General features: G+C 39.0%; 1 protein-coding gene across 1 annotated transcript in view; it reads left to right on the plus strand.

Moving 5' to 3' along the window:
- Positions 1-1,951: 1,951 nt before the first annotated feature.
- VPS50 (VPS50 subunit of EARP/GARPII complex) overlaps positions 1,952-21,408 on the plus strand; it is an 80,554-nt gene continuing 61,097 nt past the window's right edge. The window contains exons 1-8 of the mRNA XM_066553399.1: positions 1,952-2,057; positions 4,370-4,438; positions 12,121-12,243; positions 12,846-12,917; positions 17,415-17,468; positions 20,590-20,660; positions 21,068-21,185; positions 21,273-21,308. Coding sequence (XP_066409496.1) covers positions 2,025-2,057; positions 4,370-4,438; positions 12,121-12,243; positions 12,846-12,917; positions 17,415-17,468; positions 20,590-20,660; positions 21,068-21,185; positions 21,273-21,308 — 576 coding nt within the window. The 5' untranslated portion in view covers positions 1,952-2,024. The remainder of the gene's footprint in view (positions 2,058-4,369; positions 4,439-12,120; positions 12,244-12,845; positions 12,918-17,414; positions 17,469-20,589; positions 20,661-21,067; positions 21,186-21,272; positions 21,309-21,408) is intronic.

Consider the following 21,408-nt stretch of genomic DNA (forward strand, 5'->3'; position numbering starts at 1 on the left):
GACACATCTTTGAAATTAAAATCCTATGACTAGAGTGGACAGCTTACTACAGTTGTTAACTGCTGATTATTGTTTCTTCTCCATTAACTTACATCAGTTTAAATTAATGTTAATGTAGGGTTTGGATTTTGTCCAAAGCTGTCACTCACCATACAAATCAGCAGCAAACTGGACAAACCCTCCCAGAGCTGTGCAGTAACAGTTTGCAACAGCAAATATTAGCAGTGACAGAGATGGTTTATCCATACAAAATCACACAATATTTTTCACTAAACAGCACTTAGGCAGACTATTATGGATTAACAAACATTAGGCTAGACTGCATTCCACTTTGTGCAGAAGCAACTGGTAGGAAGGAGTTGCCTCCCCCTCACTGTGTGCTAGGAGCAGGGATCCAGCAAGGTGCTAAGCCCCCATCAGAAGGGATGAACCCTCAATTTTTACCTTCGTTAAAGAGAGGTGAAAACACCCAGGTGCTTCCAGGTCCAATATAAGAAACACACGGATTATTCCAGGTTAATAAAGCAGAAGTTTAGTGATCCCACCAGAAATAATATCACCACTTGACATATGTCAGGAGATGAAGAGGGTATTTCACGTATTCCCAAAAGCTTTCCATTGTCCTGCCCACCTGAATGTTCTTGTTTGGAAGCTGCTTAATCTAACTGCAGGCTTGATATATCAAATTGCAACCTTTTGTAAAACCTAGGTTAGAAATTATTATCAACTTGATTTCACCATGTAACAAAATATTGGTCATAGATTCCAACTAAGTTCTATCTGAAATAATGGGATGTTTAGTACTGGAATAAAACTTGTGTTGGCACTTTAAATGTCCCATATGGGCCAAGAAAATAATAATAAAAAAGGAACAGATAAGCCCAGTTATGTTTTTCAATTGTGTCCTGTCATTTCCAGCATTTCAATATATTTTTGATGATATTAATATACTGCAAGTTTTTACATGAACTCACACAAATGTCATGCATGTAGAAAATGGATTTTCAGTAGACTTGTAGCTTGTGCTAGTTGTTAAATGGCATTTAGACAATACAAATCAAACCTCCCTGCTTTTGAATAGAAGCAACTAAATTAAAGCAACACTATTTGCAACACCAACAATCTGCAAATTTTAGTCATTTTGTTAATGAGAAGTAACTTTGTTATATGCTAAACGTGTTAGAAGTTTTCCATGAAACAATTACTCGATATTCCCAATGGTAGCCAGAAATAATGAGCTCCTGCCAAAGGAAGCAGGGAGGGACCATGGCTCCCGACCCTCCCTTTGTCAGTGTGTGGTTTCAAAGGCATCTGCTCGTACCTGCCCTACCCTGCAACAACCCAGCAGCAGCTGGGACGCTGGGTAACAGCAGGATCAGGAAACACACGGAGCTGACCTACGTGCCCTGGAGAAGGAAAAACTCCTTTTCCTACAGGCACAAGCATGCCACAGCCGATGTGCAGGTGGCCTCGCCCTCTGATGCTGCCTCCACTTAAGCAAAGACTGTAGGATGAATTCTTTCTTTTCTTGGGCTGATACAAATTAGATTTAAAAAGCTACCTGGTGGGTTTTGGTGTGTGTGCTTTTTTTAAGTTGCTATCAATACAACTAAATAAGAGTGACACAAGCCTCTTTTACCGACGCAAAACTACATCCATCCCCCGTGAACAGGCCAGACGCGCTCTGTGCATAATGCCCGAAAGAACCCGAAACAACCACAACCAGGAAATTCTCCTCGTCTACGTGTACGCTCTAGCTTGTCTCCCTACACAGAGCTCGGTTTTATCTCCTGAGCTAAGCACGTCGAAATGTACACACCCGAGCCCCAATTCTCAAACACCGCAGCTCCAGGGCCCGCCCTGCCGCCCGCGCTGCCGGGACTTGTAGTCGTGCTGGCCGCTCGGGAACTACCGCTCCCAGGGAGCCGCGGGCGGGCGCGGTCAGGTGGCGCCCAACATGGCTGCGCCGTGCCCCGGCGCCTTGCGCGGCCGCTGAGCGGAGTCGGGGCGGCGGCGGGGCCATCATGCAGAAGATCAAGTCGCTGATGACCCGCCAGGTGAGCGGCTCTTCTCGGGGGGCGGCCGGGTACCGCTGCGACCGTTCCGGGTTCTCCTCGGAGCCGCCGTGCCCGGGCACTCCGGAGAGCCGCCGGTGCGAGAGGGATCGCCCTCTGTCCTGCCGGGGAGGGCTCGGGGCGTGCGGGCTCCTGCTGCACACGCATCCACCTTGTTCCTCTCCTCCGAGAAATGGAAGCGTGCGCAGGTGCCAACGCGTAGCTCTTGTCACAACAGAGAAATCGTTGTTGAAGATGACAGGGCGGGCCCGTGTCAGTTTGCTTTTTTGACATATAATTCTGAGCGCTGGGCTGTGGTTCTGTAAAATGGCTTTGTCTGGCAGCAAATGCTTTTGGTCCAAAGGGAGGCGAGGCTGAGAAGGTGCCAGGGACAGATTTGGGTGGGCACCTAGTGAGTGTGTGCCAGAGCACTCGGTGTGTGTCTGTCACCTCACTGCTGTCTGCTTCTTGTACTGGTTGTCTCCAGGATTATGTAGATCTAAGCCTACTTTTGGACCAATATTTCTAAGATTGAGAGTCATTTTCAGGAAGTGTATCAGCAGAACATTCCAGTTATTCACATATATAAGATATCCCTGAAAAGAAGCCTCTTTATTTGTGTCTAATTAGAGAACTTAAAAAAAAATCACTTGTGTCGCCCACATCAGGTATTCTAGATAGTTATAGAAAATCATGGGAAAGTCAGAAGCTTTTTTTCCCCTAGAACTATGCCCTCAGAGTTGTGATCCTTATGCAAGAGGCAGGGCTTAAAAATGAACACTTGTGTGAAAGTGGAATTGCCAGAATAATGTTCTGTTCTGCTTCAGTAGAGGGTTACATGATTCCTTTTCAGCTTGACGAGGAGGAGTGCTGGGAAGCCTGCTCAGTGTGGAGATGATGTTTTCTGCAAATGATAACAACTTAGGCAATTTTCAGTCATTTGAAAAGATTAGGTTCCATTTACCATTTGATAAGTGAAACATTTTATTTCTTCTGGAGGTAAGTCACTAGAATGCATATTTTTGAGAGGACTTGGAGAAGATTTTGTGTGAAGTATGAGAAACTGCAGCAGTTGCTTTGCTTGTTTCTCACTTTGAATTTCTGATGCATAGAGGTGAGTCATCTTTGATGGTGGCAACTGCAGAGGGAGGATGTTTTGAAGTGATATGTGACAAAATCTGAGAATCAAAACCAAAATGGAGAGGTTCTGCATCTTGGGAGGATGAAACAGTTGTAAAATGTAGTAGTTAGCACTGAAATTATGTACAATGCTTTGTCAGTTTCAAAGAATAAATACAGACTTTCTCACCATAAACTGATATAGTAGGTCCTTTTAGAAATATAGGTACCCAGGACCAGAAAGGGGCTTGGAAAAAATACTGTTAACATTGATCACAAGAGAAGGAAGAAAGTCTGCCTGAAACTTTTGACTCACAGGAACACACTGAAGTCTCAAGGGAAGCTGGAGTCAGAACCATATCTGAAAATTGGATGTGTAGATTCATTTCTGCCTGGAGCTGGCAGAAAATATACTAAGCAGCCTGTTCTGTGGTATTGCTGCTTGAAATGGTGAGATGCTGTTTCAGGTTGTCAGGAGAAGTGGGTGCCCCATCCCTGGAAGTGTTCAAGGCCAGGTTGGATGGGGCCCTGTGCAACCTGATATAGTGGAAGGTGTCCCTTGGAACTACATGATCTTTAGTTTCCTTCTAGCCCAAACCTTTCTATGAAAATTGTAATTATGTTTGATATTCAACAAATATACATGCTATTTATGTGGCTATACGTGTTTTAAGAAGTAATAATTATATAAAGCAGCTAGTGTGGATTATGCAACCTTTTCAGTTCAGTTACACATAGGGAAAGCCAGTCCTAGTAGTGGAATATGGTAAGTAGAAAAATATGCCATCAAGCAGAAATAATCTTGCAATAGAGTAGCTGGCATCTAACTTGAATTCAGTTATTTGATTCCATCAAATCATAAAGTTAGTGGTACAAAGTATGTTATGATTTTTGGACACATGCTCATTCTAAAATTTAAGATACTATCTGGACATTAACAGGAGGATGTGAGTTTGATAAAGAAAATGTGAACTGTACTGAAAAGGTACATATTGCTGGAAATGCTTAGATGTTTGTGGAACATAATTTATATACTGATGGTCATGCTGAAATGTTGCTAGAATGAGGTCTTAGCCTTCCAGCTACATGTCAGAGTATTTATTAAGAGACCCGTAGATACCTATTCAACATCAGGTAAGACTTGATTGCAAGATTCATAAAGGAATCAAACTGAACTGATTATTATTCTTCTAAAGGGTCTAAGAAGTCCTCAGGAGAGTGTTAATGACCTCAGTCCTATTGAAAACTTACGGATTCCTACAAAGGTATGATACAACATCCCTCCCCTCCCACTCTCTTTTAGTTTTTCATTTTATAGTTAAATGACGCTTAGTTGTGTCTTCTTTTTATCCTTAATACCAGGTTTACTGTTGTTATTTTTTCAGTTTTATTTCTTGCTGAAAGTCTTTTAGAGCGTTTTAATGAACGAAAGAGCTGTGAGACAACTCCAAATGAAATTGCATGAAAATTTTTTCTTGAAACTTTTCAGTTGTCTCTGGATGCTGATCTTAATATTATTTAGGTTTCTTGCTGGAGTGAATTAAAAAAAAAAGAAGAAAAAAGAAAAATGGCTTTTTGAGTTTTACTTTGGAAAGTAGATGCTTTATAATAGCAGTAGCTTTTGGTATTTTTTTAGGTCTCACTGTTTAAATGAAGCCACCTCACTGTCATCTCTCAAGTCATGCTAAGTAATCTGTGTGTGAGGGTACAAGTGTCACAATAATTGGCTGTTCCTTATTCCCTGTTGATCTGAGGGGAGCATTCACAAGACTTCTGTGGTTGTTGTCTATTATTTTCTATTAATTTGGTCTTTGCCTTTAACCAATAAGATACTTAAATTACTGACTTGAATTTAGATGACGTCTTTTACAATAGTTAAAAAGTCAAACTGAAAGACCCCTTGTGTTTCTCTGTCTAAGTACTCTGTAATATGCTGCCTGTGCTGAGGCAGATCAGAAAATTAGCATTGCTGTATATTTCAAAAATCAGGTAAGAGTCTCTGAATTGGTACATTATGCTTTGTGAAACAGTGTCCAATATATTGATATCAAAGAGCAAAAGTATTCAGTTGCAGCAATGTTGAAAAACCTGTCACATCTCCATCGCTTAAATTTCACAATTGCAGATTCCTGCCACTCCCTGAGCAGCCAGTTTTTTGCCAAGTTGGCTCTCCAGGTAAAAGCAGATGTAGGGTATCTTGGCTGGATTTCCATTCTGTAATGGTTTGATGTTATATGTCTGATAAAGCTACACTGTGTAGCAATAACTGGTTTTATTTAACTCTTGAATCATTAAAATCTCAAGCTGTTTTGATGACAGAATGGTTATGATGCTGCACTTTCATCATCACACTTCCACATTCAAATTGGTATCTCCAGACTGATTCAGGGCAAATGTTACTGAAAACTTCAAAAGCTGCATTAAAGCTATACAGAAGTATACAGAATGAAAGACTGTAGGGTCAGCATTAATTAGGGCCAGTATGAATTACTGGTAAAAGGACAAGCCATTGGTTAGACAACCCTAGGTACAAACCCATGTTTTTTGAGATGACTATCACACTAGTTTGGAGGTCAAATGGGAAATAGGGAGGACAGGAAGAAGAATCTGCTGACATTTCATCTCCTGAGAGCAAAACCAGCAAAATTCTTTTGGGTCTTGATATCTGAAAGTTGTTGATTTGCTGACTGTTTGCTGACTGTGGCCAGCATGATGAAGTGATGACTGTACTCAATTTTTTATTTTCAGGCAATGAAATTGTTAGGCATTTGGACATTTTAGTGAGTACCTGAGTGTATTCACTCACTTTAACTGGTACTCCAATGAGTTCTGGAACTATTTTGAAAAAGTTCAATTTCTTATATGAAGGCAAATCACCAGCAAACTTGCTTAATTTGTTTATACAGACTCATGCAGCCAACTCACACAGGGAAGTATCTCACTAGGAAGTAAGTGTATAATAGTTTTAGTTTCATAAAGTCTCATAAAGTAGAGAAGCCAAATCTGAACTGCAAGGCTGGATATATGACAAGTTGCCCAGAGAAGTTGTGGATGCCCCATCCCTGGCAGTGTTCAAGGCCAGCTTGGATGGAGCTCTGAGCAACCTGGTCTAGTGAAAGGTGTCCATGACAGGAGAGCTGGAACTAGATAATCTTCAAGATCCCTTCCATCATTCTCTGGTGATTCTTTGATGATTCTATGATATCTAGAAGAGAAAGTTGTTTGTAGAAGGACATAACATCTATTTTGACTGAAATACATTACTTCATTGGCATACCTTGATTACCCAGGGAAACTAATTCTTATTGAACCATTCTGTTATTGTTGTTTCCCAAGCTGATAACAGTTTTGTTAGCAGATTCTGTCACAAAAGGTTGAGGTAGATATTTTGCATGCTTGAATTCAAGTGTGTTGGATTAACGGTGAATTGACTTTGAATTAGGTCATGTTTATTTTGATGATAATCAGCTCATATGCAATATACAAATACTATTTGACTTTGTAGCTTACCATGGTAAATAACACTGAGACTATTTAAAAAATGTTTTTCCTATAGATAAAGGAATGTGGGTTTCTATTTCCCAAGCAGTAGCTGAGTTTTTTTCAGGAGTGCATTAAGTAGTACTGTGGCTAACATGTGTACTATGGATAGAACATATCCAATTTTGTTGTTCTCTCCATTAAGAGAGTTGTTTTCAAAGTATAATGTTTGTTTTGGTAGAGTGTGGGCTTTTTAGTAGGTACTCTCTACACACATTGAACAAGGGAAGATCAAAAGGAGGTTCTGAACATTTTCTATGAAAGATAGGGAATACCACAAACTTCTCTGTGGTACTGCCTTCCCTAGCTGGGGAAGGGGGAGGGAGGGGCAGGGAGTAAAAGCAAAGTAAGTTTATTGATATAGTTATACATTGTATTTTATGATATTATAGACATTATTGTTATATAAAACATATAGAGAAATATTAGATTGTTATATATATATATATCTAGTTATATATCCATATTGTTATATTGAATATATACTGTTATAATATAATATAATATATATATTAGATTAGATTCTAGATAAAGGTTCTTCACCCAAGGGTGCTTGAACACTGGAACGCTCTCCAGAGAAGTGGTCACAGCACCAAGCCTGACAGAGTTCAAGAAGCATTTGGACAATGCCCTCAGGCACATGGTGTGACTTTTGGGGATGGTGCTGTGCATGGCCAGGAGCTGGACTTGATGATCCTTGTGGGTCCCTTCAAACTCAGTGGATTCTGTGATTATAAAACAGATATAATCTCTAAATATATCTTTGTATATAGATAGAATTCAAAGATTGTGTTTGCATGTGTGTATACAGATACAAATATATAGACCCTTTAATACTTTTATTTCACAGTGGTGCAGTGTTGCAGCATAGCTGCTGATTGAATCTGTTGAGCACAGCCCTAATCCCAGTATTTAGGATTGGATTTTAGCACAGGTGTTATCCATGTTCAGAATGGAGGGATTGGCATCAAATTGGCAGCAAATTCATTGGTGTGTTTTTGGTTCATGACAGAAAGGGAGGCTGTGTCCAAATCAGTATAGTGCAGACTTGGCCCCTGGTAACCTCCAGATAAAAGTGCATAGGCTGTTGCTGAACTTCAGCTTTTAACTAGATTGGAAACGGTTTAGAATTTTTTTTCTCTGAGTAGTATTAGTTAACTTTTTTCAATGTCTTCACTTCCTAGTCTTTTAGGTGATAATGACTGGAGTGCAGAAAGTTTTTGCTTCTACTCCTTACAAGTAATGCTTCATTCAACAGGGCAATATTGGTTTTGCTGCTACAGGCAACACAGCATACAAGGAGAGTGTGATGCACTGGGAAATGGCTGGGTAGACATCTAAAACTTGCTGAACTGCATTTCAGATGAGTCTGTAATGAGATGACTCTTGTCAAATGCATTTCAAGGAATTGCAACAGGCTTCTAGACTGTAAACTCCTATTTCCATAGAACAGGAACACAAAATGATGTGAGAAGTGTGTGGATGTAAGCACTGTGTTTTATTTAGCAATGGCTTCTTTGAGCATGCAAAGCTGTCAGACTTCTTTTTCCTTCTTTCTTTTCTTCCCAGCTGCTGTCTTTCACTGATCTATTTAGGTGACATAATGAGAGAGGCCTGCTGCTGAAGGTTGCACTAGTGGTAACCTGACAGGATAAATTGTTTTTCTATGAAAGTATGATCCCAAAGTACTGGGGAAAAAAAGACGCAGTTGGCACTACAAGTGACACGAGTTTTAGGTAGGAGGTGAGGCCTCTTGCTGAATAAAACTTTGGAAAAATGAGTAGCCTGTGAAACAGTGTCTTACCAGGCTGTGTTGGCCCATTATTGATTGAAGAGTTCCTACTGCTGAATGCATGTGTTAACCTGGACAGGTGGATTGAAGTGCATATTGTGATGTCCACCTTGCCAATATGCTGCTCTTCCTGACCTCCTGTGTATCTAGTTAATTCTGTTTAGCAATGGCAGAGTTCTCTGCAAGGCTATTATCATGAGATTGCTGCTGTCACAATTTTTGACAGGCTTTTCTGTTCAGAATAGCACTCGGAATTGCTGAATTAACATAAAATGTAAGATGTTAAATGTGTTTAATGCTGACTTTTTTTCTTTTTAAGGAAGATACTTATATGGCAATAGCTAGACAAGTTTTGGGGTCGAAAAATACCTTGAGGGATTTAATAGAGCTTCTCTCTTTTCTTCTTCTAAGTGTTCCACAGAGCTAAACTGGCCCTTTGCCAAGACCCCTGAAACTATGGGCTTATTTCTGCATAGTAAAATTGTTTTTGTGTATCTGATTGAAAGGATGAGGAAAATAGAATATCAGCAAATAAACTTTAGCTAGGGATAGTTACCTTCTTTAGTGGTGAGTGAATAAATTTGCCTTCACTATGTTGGTTATTTCAAACTACTGGAGCATGATGTGCTGAAAGCTGCAGGTTATCATGGCAGAAAGTCTGGTGTCAGATAATGTAATTTATGGGGGAGCTAAAGTTTATCCTGGAAAGTTATAACTAGAATGCTTTTCTAGAAAAAAATGAACAAGGTAAAGAAAAACCTTGTCATTTAATAAATATTTTCCTGAGTAGTGTTTTGGCAAGAAACACTCAGATGAGTGATCTTTCTGAGACAGAATAAAATGGTTTCTTAGCAATTTTCCTAGGCACTCCAACATCAAATCCAGAATATGTGTCCATAATGGCTTTCTTAATGCATTTTTAGCAAATGTAAATCACCACTGACCTATGGTATTGAGATTTTTTTCACCAACATGACAAGCTATTAGTAGTCCAGAATTTCAAATGATCCTAAGCATTTCTTCTTTGGTCAGTTTTTAATTTTTTTTTTCTTTTAGGAAACAGCCACACAGGAACTTGTAGGCAAACACTGGGTGATAAATTCAGTTATTCAATTTGCAGTGGTTCAGAGCGTGAAAAACGCCAATCAGTTGTTTTTAAAATTGATTTAAAAGTTTAATAGTAATAAAATGGTTATAAAAATAGTAATACAATTAGAGTGATAATAATTTGTACAATTCGAATTAGGACAATATGAGACAATAGAAACAAAGAGTTACAGACGTCCGGGTACCTTTTTCTGGGCAGCACAAGCCAGAAATGGACACCTGTTAACAAAGGATTAACCCTTAAAAGCAATAGCCTGGTATTCATACATCTCATACATGATGCATAAATTCCATTCAAATAAAGGATTTGGTCTGGTCATCGTCAGCTTCTTCCTCCTAATCCTAAGGTGCCTTCGATCCTTAGCTGGGCAGAAAGAAGTCAGTTTCTTCTGATAAGAGAACAATAAATTCCTTTTCTCTGAAAGATTTAGGTGTCCTGTGGCTGCTATCTGGTGCGAGTACCTCATTCCTGTCTTAAAAAAATATCCCACTTATATAGTTCCTATTTTAACTACAAAAGTTACCTTTTAACTACAAGACTACATTTATCATATTATTAAAATGTTAATACAGCACTACTAATCAATACAACAAAATACATAGAGTGAATATCTGTGTAGAGCCATATAATATGCACTTTTCACAAGTGGACCCCGTTGCCTGTCTTGGATAATTTTTAATTTTAGTTTCATAAAACTAAAACTCAATGTACTGTAAGATGTGAAACTGATTTACAGTTACAGGTGTACATTATGGAGCTACCATTACAGCTATATAACGATAAAACAGTATTATTTTCTTGTTTCTCTCGGTGTGTCTGTGCAGTCCATGTCCTTTCCCTGGCCTGGCGTGGGTTGCTGCGTGCACCTGCGCTGGTGGCAGTGACTGCATCAGGAGTTTCAGGGGGCGATCGGAGGCGCCTGGGCGAAGAAGGTGACTGCTGGAGAGCTTTTCTCCGGTTCCCCGCTGCCTCCGCGATGTTTTTTCTCCCGCTCCCCGCTGCCCCATCACGGCTCGGAGCTTCCCGGCTGCGGCCTGGCCCGCGGCCCAGCGGGGGCGCCCGAGCCCCGCCGGCGGCCGCGCCTGGGCCCTCCCTCGGCCTCGCGTGAGGCCGCTCGGGGAGGACGCGAGATACGCTTGGAACCCGTCTTTCTCTGTATCGGAGTCGTTGCCTTTTATTTCCCCACCGCCCCACCTTTTCCCTCTTTCCCCTTCCTCTTTCCCCTTCTTTCCCCTTCTTTCCCTTCCTCTTTTTTTCATGTGAGAAGTATTTCAGAGGAGCAGTGGTTCCTCTGATGCTCTTCCAAACCGGCCACTTGTGAGCCCTTTGCTGCCTCTTAGTGCATAGAGAAGCAGTGCCTTGCTGTGTGCTGTAAGGGTCACTTTGCCTCGGGACGTCTGCACATTGACCTCATCTCAGCTGGCGTGCAAAATAAGCAAATGAGTGGCTGTTCAGGCATTTAATCTAAAATTGGATACCACACCGGTGAAATAAACCTTTGAGCTCTTCGTGATGAAAATACCAGCACCTTGCCTCACTGGAACAACTCAGCATTGCTGGGAGGCTCAGGGTCATTATGGGACTCTTCAGTCTGTTGCATTGCTTCACCAGAGTTTAATTTCATTGTCAAGCAATTTGATCCATTTTATCTTTACATTTGATGAAAGAATATTCTAACACTTCTCCCTTTTGAGTCTCTGATAAAGGATTTTTGTGTGAACGACATCCAGGAGAGGGCCAGCGTTAGTTGCAATGTCCAGTGCAGCAGAGGAAGAGGAGGGTCAGGCTGAGTCCTTGGTTTGCTTCAGCCACTGGAAGCATCTGGGTTGTTGGGGAGGCCTTCCAGAGGAGATTGTGACAGCAAGGAGGGGGATGCTTATCTCTGGAATATTAGCTTTCAGAAGGCTGACAGCACATCTCTGCTTAGACCACTGTGCTAAAATCTGAGAGCTGTTAATCTTGTGCAAAGAAGGCAGATCTGTTCTGGTTTTCTCTGTAGAAATCAAGTGTTTAATGGCATATCTTTTATTTCAGTGAATGTGTGGGCTGAACTGAAAAGTTATGCATTTGTAATGACACTGTCTACGTGTCATTTATAAAGACAGTTCATCTGTTTTAAAAAGTTCAGGTTTTAGTTGTTTTGGGTTTGTGCAAGTTTTTTTTTCTCCTGGAGAAATTGTTTGCCAGTTTATTTGTAGTTTATTATGAGAATTTCTAAAGGTGAGGAGGAAAAACCTGGACTCAACATGCAGTTGGTGCCATAAATTAATGAAGAAGTGTTTAAGTGGCTGCAACGTTGAAGTCTGCACTGTTTTTTTGAGAAGTTTTGAATGTCTTGCTCTCCCTTATGGGAAATACAAGCCACAGTGTACTGTACTTCCTGTATTTTGCTATTGCTTCTTGTGTTAATGTTGGAAGTTGCTCTTGGAAGATGTTAGTTTTGTTAAAAGGTCGTTCTTCCTAGGATGTGTTCTTACATGATGGAAATTCTGTTTTGTTTCGTGCAGGAGGAGCTCAGAGAACTACATGAAGAACCACCTGATCCTCAGGCACAACAGGAAATAATTAACAGCATTGAAGAAGTTTATTTTTCCAATGACTCCTTTGATATTGTGAAGTATGAGTTAGAGGTAAGCTGTCATCTTGAAAGAAAAAATAGTAACATAACAAAAAATGGAGACCAAAAGTATGCTTGTTTCAATGAGCTTTTTTTTTTGTTTCTTAGATCTTGTGTGAATACAACACTGAACACCCCTAAGTTATCTTGCAGTTGTGTGCAGCTTCTAGCATAGAGTATTGGTGCATATATATAGTATATAGTCTCTTCTTTTAATGTAGTAGAATATGCTTACAGGCATTTTGTAATTTAAACTGAAGTGAAAAAGTCAAGATAGTTGAGGAAACAAATCTGTTCTATATTTTGTGTATTTTTTTAGCAAACTGAGAGAGACATTTTCTGTGATTGGGTGGTTGGGTGTATACATATATGACGTAAAATGAAGTAACTTTGAGGTAATTATAATAATACATGAGGGAATTATGATCCTATGTTATATATTTTAACACTAATTGATTTCAGTATCTATCATTTGAAAAAATGGATTAATTCTGCAAATTAGATTACAGAAGCCAAAAGAATGTTTCTTTAATGAAACTGATTGCCTAGCTAATGCTGTGTGTGAGTTAACAACCTTTAATTTCTTACTGATTTTAATTTATTATTTAAATGCAGAGGCTTCCTCCAGTACTTAGTCTTCAAGAACTGGAAGAGTACAGAGACAAACTAAAACAACAGCAAGCTGCTGTAAGTGAAGTTTTTTCCTCTCTACCCTTACACAATTTGTTGTCTTTTCTATAAGTTTAGCAAGAAGTGTAACTGAAAAAAATTTGATTTCTTAACACATTAGATACTAAGTATTTTTTTAGCATCGTGTTGTGTGCCTTTATAGTGGAAAATCATCACTAAATCATGCAATCGTATGAAATCATGAAAGTAAATCTTAGTGTTAAGTATTGTAACAAAGAGCAAATGTGCTAACTATTTCTTTAGAAACTTGACTTTTTGAATGTTTATCTTGTAATGTTCAACACAGTGCTGAATAGTGGAGTAGTATCTCTTTGAGGGATTTCTGGCAATGTAAGACTTAAAACGTTTTAAAAACTCTCTCCTTGAAGATGCTATTTTGTCTTACTTTTCATTTGCCATTATATTAATTCTTCACAAGGGTGTTTAGTGAACACTGATACAGAGTTATTATGTAATAAACCAAATGAAATTTAATGAGTAGTAAGTATGAGGTATGAGGCAAAATTGGAGTTCCAGGGTTTGAAAGGTGCTTGTTACGTTGCAGACTTTAAAATTTTCTATTAATGTATTAATTATTGTTTCATTACTCTTTTGAGGTGCATAACATGGTAGAGGAAACAAATCTATTAACTGTGGCATTTGGAGAATATCTGCAAGTAAAACAGAAGTAGTAATCCTAATTCATGTGTTCAAATAAATGAAATGTATAGGAGAATCTTGCTTTGTTAACAATACATAAAGCAAAGGCAGAAGCCTTAAGCTGCTTTCCCCATAATATACCTGTGAAGTTTTGTGAAAGATTACTGAGAAGCTGAGGAAATGAATATTCCATATTTCTCACCAAGATTTATTAGGAAAGAAGCTGGAAGTGAGTGAGAGGTAGTAATTTTTTTGGTGTGTTTGTTTGTGTGGTGGTGGTGGTGGTTTTTTTTAATTTTAAGAGGAGATCTGATGGTGACCTTGTTTTGCAAGGAAGTGCTCTCAAGACTGAGACAACTTCAGTGAGATATGCTGCATAATCCTGATATGTGTTATCAATGTCTTGGCCATTTCTTGCTTGCAGGATGGGAACTGGCTGCAGCTGAGTAGTTTCAGGGCATGGCTGCTGCCAAAACATTTGAACAGGAAAGTGCATACAGCTAATGAATAATAGGGGAGAGATCTGAGTACAAGGCTTCCAGTAAATATGGCCAGATGTGGCTTTTAGAATATAAACAGGTAAAAAAATCTCAAAGCCAAAACCTTTGACAAGAAACATGTGCCCAGTTCTTCCCTCACCAACTTCCCCCGGTCAGGATTGGTCCTTGCTTGTTTCTTTCTTAATTTCGTCAAAATGTTTTTCTGGTATAGGAAGGAATTTCCTCCTTAAGCATGTGCCAAAGTGCTAAAATGTCTTATATATTGTGTTTCATGTCCTTATGTCATATTTTCTGATAGAGTGTGAGAGACTGTTGCATGTTTGCTTCTTGTGTCTCAGTTGTTATCCATTTATCTTGTGATAGGTCATTTAGACCTACCTGCCTTAAAGGACGTTAGTGTCTTTCATGGAAGACAAAACTGTAGAATGTTGTATGTTGTTAGTTCAGTCCTAAAAATATTTTAATGGTGAATAGATTATTAGATAGAGGATTCTAGAAGCCTGTTGACATATTACACAATGGCACTGCTTTTGCAAAAAACTAAATACTGCCTTTTTCACTTCAATGTCTGTACCTAGAGCTGGCAGAGAAATTTACAATAATAGTTTGGAGATAATACCAAATTATGAATTTCTCTAATGCAAAGCACTTATATGAGTGTGAATTACAGGTACTAGAGCTCTGATCTTCACTGACTTACTGCTTTTGCACAGCTGATCTTGGTCATTCTGTTGTTTTTAGGGTCACTATAGACTTCTGTAGTTTTCTCAATAGTTTTCCATTCCACTGGAAGGATCCCAACTTGCTCAAACATTTTTTAATGTGTGTATCATAATAACTTTAATTTGTAATTGTCTCATTACAATTTGAATTAGAAGAGCTTTTTAGTTGTATGTCTGCTAGACTTCGTTTTCATTAGTAGTCTAATATCCTTAGCTATGTTGTTTTTTCTTCAGGAGATGAAATATTTTTTACTGATGTGATTAAGAAAGAGAAAATTGTTTGTCCCTTCAGGAAATGTTGTTGGCAGGCTTTGATGACCATGGTCACATTCAGCGCTAGCAGCTGCAGTTCAGGATTCCAAGACTTAGCACAGCACAATTGTATGGAAGATGCCAAAAGGGGTGTGACAGTTTGGAAATAAATGAAGTAACTGGGGATAGTATTGCTCATCTGAAAAAGTATTTGAGAGCTTGGAACCTCAGAAAGAAAATTAGTACCACCAAGTACTGGGAAAGAAAAGAAAGTGCCTGTGTCTTTGAGAACATGTTTGTCAACGTTGAGCTCATTATTAGTGAAAGGTAACTGAGGACTTGCAAAACAAAAAGTGTAAAAACTGAAAAGAAATATACCTTTTATTCATGTGTACTGCTTGAACATTGCTTAACAGTACTAGGGCATTGAATAACTAGCAGGTATATCCATGTTCTAAAGTTTTTTACAGGTACATGACTAGTATGAAGAATATGTTGAAAAAAGAAGGTGAAAATTTCACAGTTCACAGACTGTGGAGTGAACAAAATTTCTTAAGAGCCCCAGGGTGTCATGTACGCTTGTGTAGCATTCAGCTTGATATTATCCTATCCTGACCCCACCTCACTCTGGGCTGGTTCTTCTGCTGTCCTGCAGAGGAAAGAGGTATTAGTTATGGAACAACTAAAAGGTTAAGTACAACTGAACAGTTTTAAAATTGCTCTGTGGTTCTGGCCTGCTTTTGATATGGAAGGAGGAAAGCATAGCTGGGTATATGCCCCTTGTCCATTGCCCCCTGATGACATTGGAATACTTCAAAGACCATTTATGTGCAAGTGCTCTTCCAGAGGATGGGAATTGAGCTGATGGAGCCAATATAAGATTGCTACAAGAATGCTGATTGAAGAGCTCAAATCTGTGCTATGTTTAGGCAAACATTGCAGTCAAGCAGTCAAGTTTACAAAAATCTTTATTTCTCTTTGCCAGTAGTGCATTGTGTGCTGACTGTCATCGCCAGCTTTGTTTTATTCCATTTCTGGGAGGATTGTTCCCCCAAAAGAATATAGAGCAATACCAATAATTTCTTTGTCATGTTTGAAACCATTTCTTAAATATTTTTAGTCCCTGATGAAAAACAAAACTAAATACACTATTCTCAAGCTGGCATTTATAAGACTGTCACTGTTGGATTTCTTTTTAAGCTTCTATGTTTGTGGACAAGAGATTGATTAAGGTAGCAATGCCCAGTTTTTAAATTCAATACAGACAGCAGCTTTCAGGAGCATTTTATTTAGAATTATACTCAGACCAGTGGAGAAAATTTTAAAATATACATATTCTGTGTTGTAAAGAAAGGGTATACTATATAGAGGATGCATATTCATTTTGATATAGTTTTGCTTTAATGCAGTATCAGTCTCAAAGGTAGGTGTCCTTATGTTAAACATGTTGTAGTTTAACTCTAGATGGCAATGAAGTACCACGCAGCCTCTCACTCACTTCTTCAGGGGGGAGAATGGGAGGAGTAAAAGTGAAAAAGCTCAGGGCTTGAGATAAAAGTAGATAATGCAGAAGAAATAGCTAAAAATTAGGTAAAACAAAAGCAAGTGAAGCAAAACAGGGAATTAATTCACTGCTTTTCATGGGCAGGCAGCTGTTCAGCCTTCTCCAGGAGAGGAGGGCTCTATCATGTGTGGCATTTATTTGTGAAGACAAATGCCATCACTCTGAGCATCCTTCCTTTCCTTCTTTTCCCCAAAGTGTATATGCTGATCATGACACTGTACATTTAGGATATCCCATGGTTCAGGTGGGGTCAGCTGCCTCAGCTTTGTCCCCTCTCAAAGGTTTGTGCACCCCCAGCCCACTTGCTGGTGAGGTGGTTCGAGGAGTAGAAAAAGCCTTGATTCTCTACAGGCACTGCTCGACTGAAACACCTCTATGTTACCAAAACTGGTTTCAGCCCAAGTACTTTGGAGAAAATTGAATACCCCAGCCCAAGCCAGCACACCATGCTATATCATTGACTTAAATTTGTACTCTAGCAATAGCATGAGCCAAAATGTAAACACTTGCAGTTACCCAAATTATTTCTATTTGCTTTTCTGGCACGTTGCTTAACAAGCAGAGAGTTAAGTGAGTAGTCTAAAAATGCCCACTAATTGCTAGATGGACTTGTGCATGTTTCTCTTATCTTGGTTCTAAGGAAAGCTGATCATAATTTTAACAATTTTTTTTATATGTTGTTGTGGAATATTTATTAATAAATTTGAAAAATGCAGAACTTAATGGCAGAGAATCATAAGCTAGTAGAATTTTAGTATGGGCACAGCCTACTTAATTGAGATTGCTATGTATCACATGGAGTGTTATTCTTTTTAAGGTATCTAAGAAAGTTGCAGATTTAATCCTTGAAAAACAGCCTGCATATGTTGAGGTAAGACAACTAACAGTTTTCAAGAATAAACTGCTCAATTTTGTGCTGCTATAATGCTGCAGTTGTGTCGTTATAGTGATTTGTAGTAGGGGTGCTAGTGCCTGGTTGGTAACCAGCTATTTTTGTATGCTAAAGCTCTGTCTCTATAGTGAAAGCCAACGGTGTATTGACTTGAAAGTCCTTAAGATGATAAAGGTTTTGTAATATGGTCATTTTACAAGGCCTTGTGAAGAATTTAGAATTCAGGAATTCACAGGCTTGGCTAATACCTGTAATGAACTTGGAGCAGGAGCTGCTTTATTGCCTTTGTTTAGTAGTGGTGTCACATCTTATTCCATAAGACAAAGCAGTAGTGATCTTAAGATCACCTAACTGCCACTAATGTCAGGCAGTTGTGAGAATCACAGAGTCACGGAATATGTTGTGTTGGGAGGGACCCACTAGGATCATCAAGTTCAACTCCTGTCCCTGAAGAGAACCATCCCCAAAAGTCTCACCAAGTGCCTGGGAGTAATGTCCGAACAATTCTGCTAAGTGAAAATGGTGATTTTTATTAAGTTAGCCTGAGAATGATCCTGTGGTGAATACTTCTGTTTGTGTACAGCACCTTACATCACCATGGGTGTACTGGTGATTATGGCAATTCCTTGGGCAAGAAGCCGGAGAGAATGTGGAAGAGCAAAGATGGCTTCATGGCTATTAACCTGTGGTAGATATCATGGAGCTGCAATCATTTTCCTCTTATCCAGAGGACACAACATCCTTTTTGTTCTCTTGTTCTTATGGCCAGTGCATCCAGCCTAAGTGAAGTTGCCATCTGTGTTTTGCCATCGTTGCCTGGGGAAAGGAGTGCTGCTGTTTTAAGAACAATGCGGGGGGGAGAGAAGTGACCATTGCTCACGTCATCTTTTGCAATAGCAGGTGGAAGAAAAAGGCTGTAACAGTAAAGTTGTTTCAGTTTTAGTTGAAGGGGTGATAAGGTGGGAGGCTATTGCAGAAGGAGGATGGTAAGTGCTACTGTACAGTAAGTGCTACTGGTTGAGTCTTCACAAGATAGTGTAGAAGGGGGAGAAAGGGTAATTGTATGGTATAAAAATATTCTGGTATTATTTCACTGTTATGTGAATTTGAAATTGATAATTTTGAGTGAGTGCTGCTTTTCCTGAATCCAGCAGTTTCACTTCAAAAACCTCTCACTGCATAATGGAACTGCAGCAAATGTTCTTGCATTTTGCTGTGTAATGGTAATGTTCCTTTTGCAGATATCTTAGTGAGGTGAACCTGTTTCATACCTAGAAGTGCTTTCAGATATTCCAAAAGGACAGTTAAAAATCTATTGTGCCAGTAAAAATCTTTTAGAAACTTTCATTAAATGCTTTTGTGCCTGGTTAAGTCAATAATCCTTCCGTATTACTTATGAGCACAGGCCTGCAGAGAGTTATTCTTGTCAGTAGATTTATTGGGGATTTCTGGTGAGCATTAGAGGTCTCACTTTCCCACTGATACATGAAATGAACCTCCTGTTGTGCTGTGTGAACTTGTAATGGCAGCTCCAGTTCAGTGCTAAACTACAGTAACAATTCATTACAAGAACCAAGCATGCAGTTGAACACATGTCCTGGACACATTTTCACTGTGCAAAGTGTAGTTTAGGGATATCATGGTTTGAAGCCCATGCCTAGTGTCAAGTACTGGTCTGACAGGCACTCCTGTGGCCACAAGAGAGAGACATGCCACTGACACAGGGTAAAGGATTTAGAGTTTTCTGTTCTTGGAAGAAAGACGTGCTTTAGGAGCAGCCAGTGGGTGAAAGACAGTTTCTGAGAAGAGAAAAATTGTATTCAGCCCTCCATGGTGGGCAGAAGACTCTCTCTTCAGAAATATTTAGGCTGCACTCTCTCCCCATTCCTCTCCATCCAGTTGTGTTCAAAGGAGAGATTTTACAGAGTCTTTGCAAGAAGCAGGACTGGAGTGGAGTAGCTCCTCATTGTATGTGTTTCCCCTTGAACAAGGGAACAATGGCTTTTTGAATATCTCTGGTATTTGCAAAGTATGTTTTTAGAGAGAAGTAGAGGTAGGTATCGAGGAAAGTAATCTTAAAGTTTGGTTTCTTTTTTGCATATCAGCAACTAGGCTGTCATTTATAAAAAAGCAACACTGGTAACATAAAGGAGCAGGTTGTGGTGGAAGATGCAGCTTAGTGATTTGGGGACTGACCAGGAGCTGATCTAAAACTGAACTGAACTTTGAACTCATTTTTGCTTGTCATATTATTAGAGTTAGATGAGTTTTCAAAGTGAAAAATCTCCCTTCTCATGGAAGGCACTTGATACATTTTGAAATGATGAGCAGAATTAAAAAATAAAATAAACCTCCCCTGCCAAAAAAAAAAACACCAAAAAACCAAAAACCCAAAAAAACCCTCAAACAAACAAACAAAACTCTTTTTCTGTAGCCTGAGGAGAAAATGCACTTTTCTGCAGAGCTGTTCTAACAAAAGAAGTCCGAATAATTATATTAAAACATTTATTTTTTTTCATGTAGTTGAGATTATGCTAGGCACTTCATTAAGTCAAAATCAAGCTAAATTCAGGTCACCTCTGCTGAAGAGTTTTCAGCTGAAAGTCAACAGGATACAATTAACATTCATTATGATGTGACATCTATTAAATTGGTAGAACACAAGTGCTTCTAAACAAGAAAATGCTGTGTGTGAAACATAATTTGTGTTTTTTGTTTTGCTGCTCTCTGGCATATTAATGCAAATTAAGCCCTGTGCTTCTATCCCTGAAGCTTTGATCATTCTGTTGTAATGCATTAATGGTATAGAAATTCTTAGGCTAAATGTGCAATATATAAATGTAGAGAGTCCCACTGCAGTGAAAACAGATTTCAACTATTTTATCTTCAAAAGAGAATTGTATTTCAAAATACAGTTTATGTTAATGTTACATTGCAGTACTTAGTATATATAAAATGATGAAAGAAATAAAATATGAAGTAACTCCACAAAGTCATTATAACATCTCAAGAGAAATGTATTAATCAGTAGTCTTCACTGGTGTGTAAATTGCATATTTGTTGAAATTGTATATTTGTTTAACCTGTTGTCTCTCTGTAGGAGCTTGAACGTGTTACATCATTGCAGAGTGGCCTTCAGCTGGCAGCAGTTATTTGCACAAATGGAAGAAGGTATTTGCTTAAGGAACTGCAGAGATTGAAAGTGGGGAAGTATTTAACAGGAAATCTGTAAACCCAGGAAGTTTGCTTGCTGATGATATTTCCTGTTCATGTGCTCAATGCTATTAGCAGTAGTAGTTAGAGATACTGAAACAGTTTCAAACTCTTGCAGCCCTCACTTTTGCAATTGGTAGTTCTCTTTGAAACAGAAAGCTTTGGAGAATACCACTGATCCACAGACAAGTGCAGAAGGGAGGATGTACCTTCTTAGCTGTCTCTTGGTATAATCTCATTTTCTGAGTTCCCCTAACAATGCTGATAATCTTATTTTCTACCATGTATTTGGACTTGTTAGAATTGATAAGAAGGAAGTTTTATTTTATAAATTGTTGAAGATTATGTTAATTTTTACCTTGCAGACACCTGAATATAGCAAAGGAAGGGTTCACACAAACTAGTTTGGGGCTCCTTGCAAATCAGAGGAAACGACAGTTGCTTATTGGACTGCTAAAATCTCTGAGAACAATAAAAACACTGGTATGTACAGTTGTTTTTGTTCAGTGACAAATATGTTTCTTAATTTCTGTGTAGTAATGACTGGATTTTTGTTTTGGTTTTTTTTAGCAAAGAACTGATGTGCGTTTGAGTGAGATGTTGGAGGTAAGTCCCTACCAGACTGGTATAATTTGAAGCTATTCTAAGCCTACATTTGTCAGTCATACTAATTTTTGTCTTGCAAACAGGGTGTGTGCATGGGATG

The sequence above is a fragment of the Molothrus aeneus genome, chromosome 1, assembly GCF_037042795.1.
Source record: "Molothrus aeneus isolate 106 chromosome 1, BPBGC_Maene_1.0, whole genome shotgun sequence".
Lineage (NCBI taxonomy): Eukaryota > Metazoa > Chordata > Aves > Passeriformes > Icteridae > Molothrus > Molothrus aeneus.